Here is a 13,512-nt window from a genome sequence, read left to right as displayed (position 1 = left end):
TTCATAATATTTTAAATGCATAAGTAAGCTTGAATTCGTATTTGTATAAAGATAAGGGTATTAAGGAATTTAAAAAGAACTGTCGGTAGAGAGTACCATTTTGTACCATTTGGAGTTGAAACTCTAGGTCCATGGGGTCCCAGCGCGCATAAGTTGTTCGTAGAAATCGCGAAGCGTCTGGTTGACGTAACTGGTGACCGAAGAGCTGGCGGCTACCTCGCACAACGTATCAGTATTGCGATACAGCGGGGAAATGCCGCCAGCATCCTTGGTACAATGCCTCACGGGCCTATTTTAGATTTAAGCTAGTTATTAGTTTCGTTTGGTTGTAGCACTGTATATATATTGAAGAAGATTGATTTTGAAAAAAAAAGAACTGTTTATGTTGTCTGATTTTATAATAGCTACGCCTACTACGATTTTACACTGAATCAATGTCATCATCATCATATAATAAACTGAGCGAAATGTGTAAAATATCAGATTAATTATATCAGGTACCTATTACATTTCGGTACCTAGTATTATGTAAGTGAATGTTGAATATTTATCTATGTAAATTCTAAGATTTCGCGACAGTACAAATACGAAAAACAGCGTGCGACATTTGTCGCGCGCTGCGAAAGTAGTACCCAGTCCTTTCGGTCTCTGTCCAGGCGTTCGATTGAATACGTGCTTCAGTTACTTCACAACGATTTGTTGCTGAATTTACTGACTTTGTTCGTGTAAAATATTAAAATTAATAAAATGTACTAGCACACAGGTAATACCTACCTATATACTATGATACAATGCAATACTAGTGAGTTATCCATTCCATTATCCATTCCATATTGGCGATCATAATGTAAAGTCATATAGATTAGCGTAAGAATAATTTATACTGTAATTTATCATTATGAAATAAATAAACTAAACTAATTACATACTTAGGTGCTGAACAAAAAAAAAACTAATTTAGAATCATTGAATTACCAGTTAGTAAAACGAAAATAATTATGTGATACAGTAAGGACCAAGTAACTTTACTTGCCTATTGTATAAGTTTGTTTGGATAACTAAGTGGTAATATTGTTTCTGAAAATAAATATCAAGCTAACGGCTGCAATATTTTATAATCAAGTTTTATTTTAAACACAATTAACTAACTTTTTAATTTTTCTCGAGTAATTCGGCACAGATAATACGTTTTACAATCATCAAGCCCAAGATGTATTTACATTTATCGCGAAGTAACGACTGTATAATCAAATGTACTGGAGATGGGGGCCGAATGCAATTAGCGACGCGGCATGAAAGTTAATGTCGTTAATCGTTAAGCGAATTGTGAGGAAATTGCGCCCCACTTGGCGACAAATTGGTTGATTGGGCACTGGGTCGATAGGTGGACGTTTTTTGTGTCATCCGATTTAGGATTTAGAGAGATAGTTTTTATATTATACCAAATATTTACCTATTCTTCGATCCTAACACGATCGGACCAGTGGACGCCCATGCCCAAGGGTTCATTTAGACGATGCGAGAACTCGCATGCGGGTTTCATTACATTGTGGGTTTTGATCGGTCGGTTGAATGGGACGTAACCAACAGTCCGCAATGTAACTAGAAAAAATGCTTCCGATACCTACACACACCACGTTTCTGAGGCATATTGGAGATATGGTAGGACAATCTAGTATCCATTTAATAAAATGAACACAACACAATTAATCGTCGTTACTAAGCAGACACTATTTCTTAGATCGGCAGGGTGGGCGTAGGAGGACAAGACTTTCCTTGTTTCATCTGATTGCTAAGTTGTCGCATATTAATTTTAGTAGGTCCACTAACAGATTGTAATGAAATTAATTAGACTAAGCTTGAATTATCGGTAGATTTGACTGACTAGTTAAGAATTCAACTGTACGTGTAAGTACCGAACACTATAGGAAAATGTTGGTTATCCTCAACAGGTAAATCCGAATACTAGGTACTCGATTAGAGATGACGCATACGTAACTGGCCGCGGGCTCCATCCTCGGAATATTAAAAGGTCGCAAGTAATGAGGATACACGGGACATACATTGTAAATCTTACGGACCTATTTATAGGTTTATCTAATTATTTTTTTATACCAGGTTTGCGTACTTGGCTATATTCTGCTAGGTAAATGAATAGTTCGTAACGGAACAGCTTTTTATAATATTAAAACAGCACCGACATTACGAAATAGCTGTAGCTCAAGTGTCGATGTTTTTTGGGAGCCAAATTTCGTAAGCCTCCCATTGATCATGTAACACATCCATAATAATATATAACCTGTTAATTTATTTTATGTTAAACTACATATTTTATAATCAAGTAACAATACATAAGTACATAAGTAATGCAATAGTGGCAGTACACACAAGCAAGAGGGGATTATAAAATCACATCATTAAAATTTGTTTTAAAGTGTAAGTAAAATCTAGCCATTCTAGCCTAGTAACGTTATTTACATATATTTGCCAGTATTATTAGCGGAGCATCTGAATGTTTTTTGCATCATCGCGTTTTTTGAACAAGAGCGTCGGTAGGAAAAACAAGATAATAATTATGATCCGATCCTATACTTAAATGTGTTCAAGTCAACCTCAGAGACCAGTATCAGTGTGGCAAGCGCTGCCAAGTAACTTGCCGCGCTCGGCATAACGACTTAACGTCTTAAACAAACGATTACTCCTTCGCGAAATCATTGTTTTAGTTTAAAAAATGAAATTAAAGGTATTGTGTTTTGCCTTGCTATGGAATTACGCACGTAAGTTGAACAATAACATATTAAATAAGTCGTTTAGAGATGATATTTAGGATTAACAACCGGTTTTGACGTTGTGTGTTCGTTATTATGGGTTTTTATGCGGTGTAGGTGTTATGACTTTAAAAGCTAGTTTAAGGTTAATAAATGCTTTTTTGTTCGTTGGTAAGTAATTGATCCAAGTTTTAATAAGATATTTATCACTTCAAAAATGTATGGACAGGTAAATAGCACTAAATGCTATTTATTACCTTTTCTTTGTCTATCTAATGCTACATCTCTCTAGCAGTTGTCATATTATATAAATATCAAAATATTAATTGTTTTATTTGTAAGGTAAATGAGAGTTATCTAAATGTAATAAAATATCTACTTACGAACAAGGCAAAGTGCATTTAGAACGATAATAAATCAGTGTTTAGAGGTTATCAATTTGTTTATACAAATATTTGTAATGGTGATATCCTGGTGATGACGAGTGCCAGTATAACAAACAATTTGAGACGGTATTAATTTTCTGTGAAATCATGATATAGGCTATAAGTACCTAATGAATAATAAATTAATTCGAGTGTAAGTATTAGGGAACCGATAAACACAAAATAATAGAATGCCTAATACTTAATTTAAACAGAAATATTGATATTGTGACTAAGAAGATCGCTACGGTGTGACATGTCTTTTATAACGAGTTTCACTGAATTATTAATAGATAGACATCATAATTTATGATTGTGACGTTTATCGTTTATTTTTGTAGACAGTATCGATCAGTGCCTAGTCAAGGTGACAATCGCTTGCGCTACGACAACGAAGCGTTTTGTGTCCCTCTATAGTCACACCAATAAAAGTCTGCAGCGGATTTGATAGCCCACGCAGTGTAAGTGTTATTTATACGTCATAATTTCATAGAAGTTTGTATCCTAACCCTGTTTGTTTGTTTGTTTGTGAAGTTGTTTGTTTGTAAGTACCCTTTATAAGGCATATATATATGGGTGTCAGGAATTACGCAGAATTGAACTCTACCACTTTGAAATAAAGTTCATAATCAGGTGGGAAATATATTCCCTCTGCCTTATAAAGGCTTAAAATGACACTTGCACTGCGTGGGCTATCAAAATCGCTGCAGACTTTTTACGGTCTAACTATATCACTCTGCCATAGTAGTGCGACAGTGACAGTTATGTTTCGTTCGCTACAGAGCGTAAAGTTTAGCATGTTGTACCCAGTTCCAAACACTTCTACGACCTACGTATGCACAAAGTAGGTACTTACTCCACGTAAAGTTACGGCGTGATTCGGGAAATGAATTAGAGATTCACTAGATATGAAATAGTAAAGATATGTGACGTTCCATGGCAAAACGTACCATTGCCCCGTCTGAATATTGGAGCGGCGTTAATAATACCGTAAGCGCCAGCAGCAATAAGGTGCCTTTTCCCGTGGAAAGTCACATATTTTTACTATTTCATATCTAGTGGATCTCTAATTCATTTCCCGAATCGAGCCGTTAGGCTGCAGTTTAATAAAGTACATTGTAATTGGATACTTGAAATCTCAATTAAAAAGGTGTTGCACTTGGTCTCGTATCATCCTTTAGACTACTTAGTGCAAACCTGATTCTCATCAATGCTATCACGTTAGACTCAATCGTTTGCCGTTAAACTGGTATTTGTAATTACACAGCTCGAGTATATAAGACCGGTACAGTTCGGAAGTAAATATCAATAGTTTTGATAAAACTATATGACGTCATGTACTAAAACAATGTATTTTATTGTACTGCTTTTTTAATTCGGAAAGTTCTGCGCATAAAGTAAGGACGCGGACCACAAAGAATTTCGTACATTGACCCGCATGTTCTTTACTCTATCGCACGCACGTAATGATATGTATTGCTGTCCCGCCCATGACGGCGACAGTCAATACCACTGTGTGAGCGGGACAGTTATAAAATTATGCGCGTGCGATAGAGACAGTAACAGACGGGTCAATGTACGAAATTCTTCGCGCACACAATGTCCGCAATTTAGTTTAAATTATTGGTCGTTTATCGTATAATACTTTTTATTGACATAAACTAATATTTATTTAAAGAACCAGTATCTTCTGTTGTTGTTATACTTAAGTACATTAAATAATAACGATAGCATTGTCTAATAAGGTAAACGTACTAGTGCTCGACATGCTAATGCCCAATAGATGACACCTTGCTGTCACCTCTATTGACAATGCCTTAAGTATCAAGATGACATGTACTGGGACGTCGTCGAGCACCAGTACGTTTACCTTATCAGTTAAAACTCTTTTTCATTAGATTCGTCCTGCCGTACGCCACTAGGAGTTGAAAGCGACTGCGTGTCTCTATACAACTGTCAGCCGCTATTGTCAGCCTTCGAGCAACGTCCACTGCCCGGGAACGTGGTCAGCTTCCTGAGGCAGTCCTCGTGTGGGTTCGATGGTTATGAGCCCAAGGTGTGCTGCGGCCCCTTGCCTTCTCAGCAGCAGCAACCGGCTCAACCTACGGTAAACCCGCCAAACACTTACATGACTCTTTACGTGACTTTTAGTAACAAGATCGGCTACGTTAGCCACTTGCGAGCACACCAGAGACAGCAACGGAGTTGATAGCAGTCAGCAGTCGCCGTGGCCGAATCGGCCGTGGAGTTGTTATTAATAGTGCATCTTTACATGACTTATCTTCAGCGAGACGTACAATCACCTGCAATAATATGTTATACAACGAAGGCCGCAAAATATCACACACGATCTTATTTGTAGAGCCACAAGAGCGTGTCACATATTTTTGCGGCCTTCGAAGAGTGACATATTATTGCAGGTGACTGTACATAGTTAAAGACTGTTACAAATTCATTAATTTTAACAAGTAAGACCACAGAATCAATAATAGTACGCGGCTTATGGCTTTCCCCAAAATTAGCGTGGAACGGATGTACTTTTAGCTACCAGTAGCAAAGCGACGAAATCGCGGAGTGAGCTACGCCTGGTAAGACCCCAATTAAAAAATAAAATAAAAACTTAAAGTACCTAAAATTAAAATCTCTCTCTCTCTCTCTCTCTTTTTCTCTTTAAAGCAAGAGTGAATAGACTATTACTGAACCGGTGAGCTCCATCTTAGGCCCTGTCTTCACTTTCCATCAGGTGTGACTATTAGGGCAAATTTCCGATCAGATTATAATAAAAAAAAAGTTTATAAATGTATTATATTGTATATTTATAGCAAAGACCTAGACCGACGCGCCCACCCAGTTCCAACGACGGCCAGGTAACTTCTGTAGAGGACGAAGATTCATCTCCATCCCCCAGCGGCGAATGCGGCGTTGACACCAATGGAGACCGGATCTATGGCGGCCAGTTCACCGACCTCGATGAGTTCCCATGGATGGCTTTGTTGGGGTACAGAACCCGTAAGTATTTTCGACGATTGACACTATTAACCTTAAATAATAAAATGGCATAAAAAGAAATACAATCAATGTATCATTTCAAAAAGTACCCACCTTAAGTAGGTGACCTAGTAGCAAAAAATGCTGAAGTTAAATTAAACGTCATTTTCAAACATGATTATATTATTTTTGTTACACACGCTTTTACTGCTGATGCTGGTTCATAATTCATTTATTTGCATTTATAATCATGTGTTACATAAGGTCTTACAAAGGGCATTTTACAGCTAGTGTTCACATGAACCCTGTAACACCGTGAACTATACCCTGTTAGGGTATACCCTGATAGACTATACCCTGTTAGGGTATAGTTCTATCTAAATGTGCCAAATTTTAATCAAACACAGGGGGAAATTATAAAACATAATATGTATTACAAGATATGAATTCAAATAAGTACCATAATTTATAGAAACTCTTTAAAAATAGGTGCTAAGTAAAAGGATATAAAATTATAAGGTACTTATCGCCATTTTAGTGTCTCTACAGCTAGACTGCAATTATTTGACAGCGTATTATTTGCTACCTCTATTACCATAACCTTAATTTAATTAAGTTTTAAAGTAGGAATAATGGAACAGCGTCAAGCACTCGGATTTACCTTACGGGCGTCGTTTCAATATCAACCAAAAAGTTTTAAGTATTCTCTACCATGTGCAAATATCCAGTTTTCAAGTCCTGAACAAACATTCTCGCCAAATTCATTGCGCGTGAGTAAAAAAGGGTTTATTCATCACTTGACGAGTATTTACATGACAACATAAAACGTCACTTGTGGTGAATTGTAATATTAAATTGAAATAAACATTGTACCAGTAGGTACATAGTTATTGCGATACTTAATGATCTGGAAATACCCTGTATAACCGTACTTATACCAACTTATGTAGGTTGTTCTTTGTGCTTTACCAGCCAATAAAATAGATAATGATTCGAAATAACGTGCGTTCAAGGCTAAGATAATTCCAGACAACATTATGTTATCTTAAACGTTTTTTTATCACTTTTAACCTTTTCCTTGCTTGCTTAATAATACATTCTATTTTTATTAATTAAAATAAATTAACATTAAAATAGATTTTAAAGAAGTTAAAAAAAACTTGTTTGTTTAGGTATTTAAGAATATATTTATTAAAGGATTAAAAAACGCATGTACTCATCTTGAAGTTTATGGATTAAGATCGAGTTTGTGAATCATTAAAATTTACGTTATGAAATCTCATAACATATATTTTAATGATGACATATTAATGTAGACCAATTCTGTTCCAGCCAACAGGACGATAACGTACCAATGCGGCGGAGTCCTCATCAACCATCGGTACGTGTTGACTGCGGCACACTGCGTCACTGGCGCCATCAACCGCGAAGTAGGCACGCTGTAAGTCTGTTTTTATAATACTAATTATTAACATCGCTTGTATACGCCAGTATTAAGTACTTATGTTTTCGTTATTCTATTTATTATTTTATTTTTGAAGCCTTTTCCCATTTTTCGCGGCAATAGCCTTTGGTATACAAACTGCTCCGGGTGCCGGGTGCCCGTCTGCTGCTGTTTTTCGACGAGCACCCGGAATATAAGTAGGTAGTCGGATACGATATCAAAATATATCTATGTTTTATTTTGGGTGATTCTAGCCTAATTTAGACTTATACAAACCCAGAATAGGTGCTGTGTGATACAATGGAGACTACATGTTTCAAAAACCCCATAAATTTGCTATCGCCCCCAAGTCGATAAAAGTAAGGACGTAAATGTAACTAAAATCCTCTTTTTGTGTCAAAAATGTATTCCACCCACTTTACCGACCGAGACCGAGACCGAAGCGAGTTTACACGCTCATTTTACCGGTTTTGCTCAAACACTTGAAAAGCCTATTCTATTTACAGTGCCACCGTCCGGCTTGGCGAGTATGACACCCAAAGCGACGTGGATTGCGTGGACGACTCATGCGCAGACCTGCCGCAGGAGATACCGGTGCAAGCTGGCTTGCCGCACCCCGGCTACCACGACAAGAACAAGAACAGGGCGGACGACATCGCTCTAGTTCGGCTAGCACAACGGGCTAAATATACTTGTAAGTAGCAATATTAAATTGTTCTAATTTCAAATAATTAACTTTTACTGTATGGACTATTTGTACTATCCTGGGAGTTGACGAATATCTCTAAGGACGGGCCCTAAACTTACGGGCACTAAAAATGGTACTATTAAGTTCAGCGGTGTCACTCACGAATTTGAGCCAATCGTGCAGTCTGACGCAACTAGTTACGACCAAACGCGCGCGTGATGCGAACTTATCAACCAATCGCGTTACAGCGGTGTCACACCGCTGTACTGGCCCCATTCGTAGTGCCCGTAAGCCCAGTCCTGAGATATCCTGGCCCTTGTTTCACCACGCATAACATTGAAAATTCACCGCGCATTGCTGGTTCAACATGTAAATATTGACGGTAGTTACCGTCGTTACTTACCTTCCGACCGAAATGTACAGTCGCCATTGTATATATAAGAGCGGAGAAGGTGCTCGAAAATATCTGAACACGCCTCTATTGTCAAGGCGTTAGAGTGCGTCTTCAGATATTTTTTAGCATTTCGGCTACTCCGATACTTACATATATCGATTGCGACTTTACATCACATTGTCAGTGTAAGGTGTCAATTATTATTAAATAGCACTTACATATGTGTATGTGCGCTCGGTTTTACAGAGAAGCTGTGGATGTTTGCACATTAAATTTCTGTTTTATTGACGAAAATTGAACAACAATTGTCGTCAATAAAACAGAAAAGGCCCGGAAAAATAAATTACTGAGGCTAATCCAGAGAACGTATAAATTATAAATCCAAGTAAATAATATTACAAATCTATAACGTATAAATCGATCATACAGAAAGGTTTACCAAAAGTACATATAGAAAATCTTCGCACATTAATTTGCAAGCAGAATCTTCTTATTTACTACAACCAGTTTATAAGACGATCAAAGCCATTCTCAAAGTGTGCTCCGTGGACCCCTAGGGTTCCATAAAGCCTCTCCGTTCCGCAAATAAGCTCTGCGAGAAAAAACGAAAAGACAAAGAATAACCCGCTCTCTGTATGTCCGGTCCACAGTTCAATAGTGACGAACTAACATTTTTATTGCATACGTTTTAAAATAATAATTGACATATGAAGATCCTATACAATTATCCTATTTTTTTCTAACTTTAATTGAAATATTTTCATACTATTGACTCTTCATTAAATTAAATCTTGTTAGTTGATGTTAAATTATTTGTACCTACTTGATAATCTAATTAATTTTAAATGACTGAGTGATCCAATCACTGACAACTATTTTCACACGTCTGCTTAGACAGAATGTATCATGGGACGCAATGCTTGTAATCTAAGATCTTATATTACCATATGTTCATTGGGAATAAGCGATTTCAGTTCTACATTATTTATTTGAGGATCCGTCAAATATTTCGCTTGCCAAAAGGGTTCCGTCGCCAAAAAAGTTCGAGAACCGCTGAGATGATGTACCTATTGTTTTTTTGTTCAGACTACGTGCAGCCTATCTGCCTGCCGGACGGCCGGGCGCGGTTGGCGGTGGGCAATGACGTTTACGTCGCCGGCTGGGGAAAAACCTTAAACGGTACGTACACTATTGATTTTACTAGCATTCTGGCGATTCCAAGAAATAATCGGTGGCTTTACGAGGGCTCTGGTAAAACGTGTTACTAAAAATACACACAGCGCTATGTAACAAGTTGTACTTATAGTGTTAGTACTAGATAAAGTGAGTGTATTTAAAGAAACTCGCGCTTTCATACCTACCTATCACCTTTTCATCGATTTAGACGAAATTAGGGACGAGATAATTTGTGGCCCAGGGAAGGACATAGGGTAGTTTTTTCCAACTCGCAATTGGCCGGTGTTTAATCAATCATTTCACGCATACAAAGTCCGCCATTTGTACATTTTTCCTGTGCTTGTGCAATAAAGTTTAAATAAATAAATAAAGTCGCGGGCAGACTCTAGTTATAAATAAAACTTAATTATATTTCAGGACGCAACAGCCCAATCAAGCTGAAACTGAAACTACCCATTTATGAAAAAGACAATTGTGCTCAAAAGTACCGCACATTGGGTGCTGAGCTCGGAGACAAGCAAATTTGTGCTGGAGGGGTGTTCTCGGAAGACGCGTGCAGAGGTGACTCCGGAGGCCCTCTTATGAGAGCCAAGAGCAAGGGAGTGTATGAGTCCGTGGCCGTAGTGTCCTTCGGCTATGGCTGCGGCAGGGATGGGTGGCCTGGAGTCTACACTTCTGTAGCAAGTTACATGGACTGGATTCGTTCTACGATGCGGGAAAATAATGTTTAGAAACTTATGTATGATTGTTAAAATATGTAAATGTAAAATTTTGTCATTTCAGTCAGTCGGTGTGACTTCACTTAACTATACGTTACGTACTTTTTGATTGTACGAACTGTGTTCGTTCAAGTGTGAATGACGAAAGTTTACGCATTAATCTCAAATTTGTGATAATATTTAGTGAATCGTAAACTTTTTGACTATTTAAGAATTAATTGCAATTTGGTGATAATAAATTGAAAAATAAATTTTCATAGATAGAAGACAGATACTTTTCTAAATAGTATCAATACATGACACCTGTATTTTCTATACGGCTAATTGTGTCTCATATTATGAAATTTATACCTATGAGTTAGAATTAAGTATTCGACTTTCCTGTGAACATCATAAAATAATAGGATTTGAAACTTCGTATATTTACTTTATCTTTATCAGCATATTAAAACCTACTTCTTTAAATTTGTATGATGTAAGTCTTAGAAAAATGTTACAAATATTTTTGATACTTAGTTAATATTTTATACATAAATAAAATGAGCAGATGACAAATTTATACATAAATGAAATGAGAACATTTGAAAGTGCTGTAGATTGATTTTTTTGTTAACTTTCAATAATGTTATATTATGTTAACAAAGTAACTGACTTAGAACCAGCCAATAGCGCTTAATTAAAACAAAAGTCATCGAAGCATTTGTAATGTAAACATAAATACGCCAGACAAAAGCCTATAAATTTATTGTCAAATAACAGAACCTTGCATTGAGATCCAATGTCGTGACCAGTAAAAAAATAATACTATCATAAAAACAGTTAATTTTACTGTAACAACAACAATCGTTAAGGATGATTGTACAGTCAAGGTGCTCACAAATATCTGAACACGCCTCTATTGTCAAGGAGTTAGAGTGCGCGTTCAGATATTTTTGAGCACCTCGGCCGCTCCGATATATCTGATGGCGACTGTACATTGTAAACAAATAGTACTACATTGAGTTTACTCGTATTTAGGTAAAATAATGTACCTATTGATATTAAAATTATACTTACAGAACATGAATTTTTCTTTAAACTAATTATTTTATACATACCGGGTGTGGCCTGTAACACGAGCAAATAATTTAAACATAGATTGTACTCCTCAAACGGCGGTGATACTTTTGTTCAACAACTATTAAAAATTATGAAGTCTCATAGTATTTAGGCTCGTTATTTTTCATACAAAATAAATATTATTTTCAATGGATGCCATCGCCACGCCATATCATTATGATTGACGTTGCTTGTCATGCCTTAAACATAACATAATTCGCAATACATTGCGTCTTAGAATAAACTTTAAAGTGTAAGTATTAAAAATCAAACCACAAGTTATTTTTAAAAGTCGCTAAACAAATGTTGGTCAGTATGAAGAGTACAGCCTACAGTATAATTTTTTGCTCATATTACAGGCCACACCCGGTATATTGTCTATATTAAAAGATAATGAAGTAAGCAAGTTTCTAGTGAGTCGTAGCCAACTAAATTAATACAAGGAATTTTGCTTATTTAGTTTACTTTTTATGATACAGGAGCTAACTGAGCAGACGGGTCGCCTAGTAATAATTATTAAATTAAGCAGTATAAAAATAGTTACAACACACTCAAGTGCAATGAAAAGATAAGGAATTTGTGATACAAATAACAAGTATACAGTGTTACTTGTAAACATAAAGATAGTTTATTATTCAAGTAGGCATATTACAATGCGCTTATGAACATCGAATAAAGTTACACCAACCCTACACCTCTCGTAAAGCTCTCTAGGAAAAATGGAAAACATAATTTAGTATTTAAAAAGCTTGTACGTTGTCAGGTGTAGTCACTTCACCATTTATATTTTCGTAGTTATCGCGTACCTAGCTTTATTTAGTGTCACACACTTTTTATTATTTACATACTTATACCTATAATTATCAAGATTTTATTTTAGATGCGAGTTACGACGTGAAATACTTGTTAACTTGGTTGATATAAATTAATTCCAATATATTCCCTACACGCATTAAATAATGCATCCCAAAAGTCATCAAGGATTCCCACTTCGATGAAACAAAGAAATTCAATTAAACGTAACGTATCATTTGCATATAGGTGTCACTGGCAATCAAATTAAGTGGAGCGCTCACAATGCTATGCGCATAATTAAATCATTTACCCTTTAGATGCGTGATGGCCCTGGTAGCCTTATATTTTAATCGTCCTCGATGAGGTACAATTTCAAGATGACAAAAACCCTTGCTTGTTGTGTACCTTTTATTTGTTATGTAAAGTGCCTTTCAGCATGCTGTATAATGAAAACGAGAAATTGAAATAAAACAAATACAATATGTCATTATTTACCTACCTGTCTGTTAGTCTGAGCAGAAATATACGATCACGCGCCATGTTGCGGAATTTTATTAAAACAATTTTTTTCATACTATACTGAACTGTTACCCTATACATGAGAACAACAGCGCCCTCTTGACAATGATCATATATTACTGGTCAGGCTTCATATCATATCTAATCCCGCATTTAAAGTGCCACTTGTCATTTACAAATGACACTTGATTTGTTCTTGTTTTATCTTATCTTATCTTTTATCTAGATATGGTTAATCAAAGTCAGATTCAACTTTACCTTACAAAGCTTTTACTGTAAACACACCGTTCCCTTGTGTTTTCGTCTAGATCCCGCTGAGTTATTGCTAGCGAAGCAGAGATGAAGCATTTATTCCCCGCGTGCATGAACGCTTAAGAAATCCGAGTGAAAATTATTTATATCTCCGCCATTGAGAATTAAGTCTAGCAAATAATTTATGAGGAAACATCGATTGTAAGGAAAAATGACTGTAGGAGATTGGATTCAATTTCTTCAGTC

The 13,512-nt window shown here is 36.3% G+C and overlaps 1 protein-coding gene and 1 long non-coding RNA gene across 2 annotated transcripts in view; one reads left to right on the top strand and one right to left on the bottom strand.

Annotated features, from left to right (window-relative positions):
* LOC134664744 (uncharacterized) overlaps window positions 1-13,512 on the bottom strand; it is a 384,916-nt gene that overhangs the window by 134,208 nt on the left and 237,196 nt on the right. The window lies entirely within an intron of this gene.
* Window positions 2,616-11,662, top strand: LOC134664427 (phenoloxidase-activating enzyme 1). Its single transcript, XM_063521075.1, has 7 exons — window positions 2,616-2,777; window positions 5,092-5,300; window positions 6,016-6,202; window positions 7,514-7,622; window positions 8,132-8,319; window positions 9,794-9,886; window positions 10,301-11,662. Exons 1-7 carry the CDS (start codon window positions 2,732-2,734, stop codon window positions 10,612-10,614), a joined length of 1,146 nt encoding a protein of 381 aa, XP_063377145.1. The 5' UTR covers window positions 2,616-2,731; the 3' UTR covers window positions 10,615-11,662.

The sequence above is a fragment of the Cydia fagiglandana genome, chromosome 1, assembly GCF_963556715.1.
Source record: "Cydia fagiglandana chromosome 1, ilCydFagi1.1, whole genome shotgun sequence".
Classification (NCBI taxonomy): Eukaryota; Metazoa; Arthropoda; class Insecta; order Lepidoptera; family Tortricidae; genus Cydia; species Cydia fagiglandana.
The sequence above is the reverse complement of the archived record's forward strand: the minus strand, read 5'-3'. Positions and strand labels throughout refer to the sequence as shown.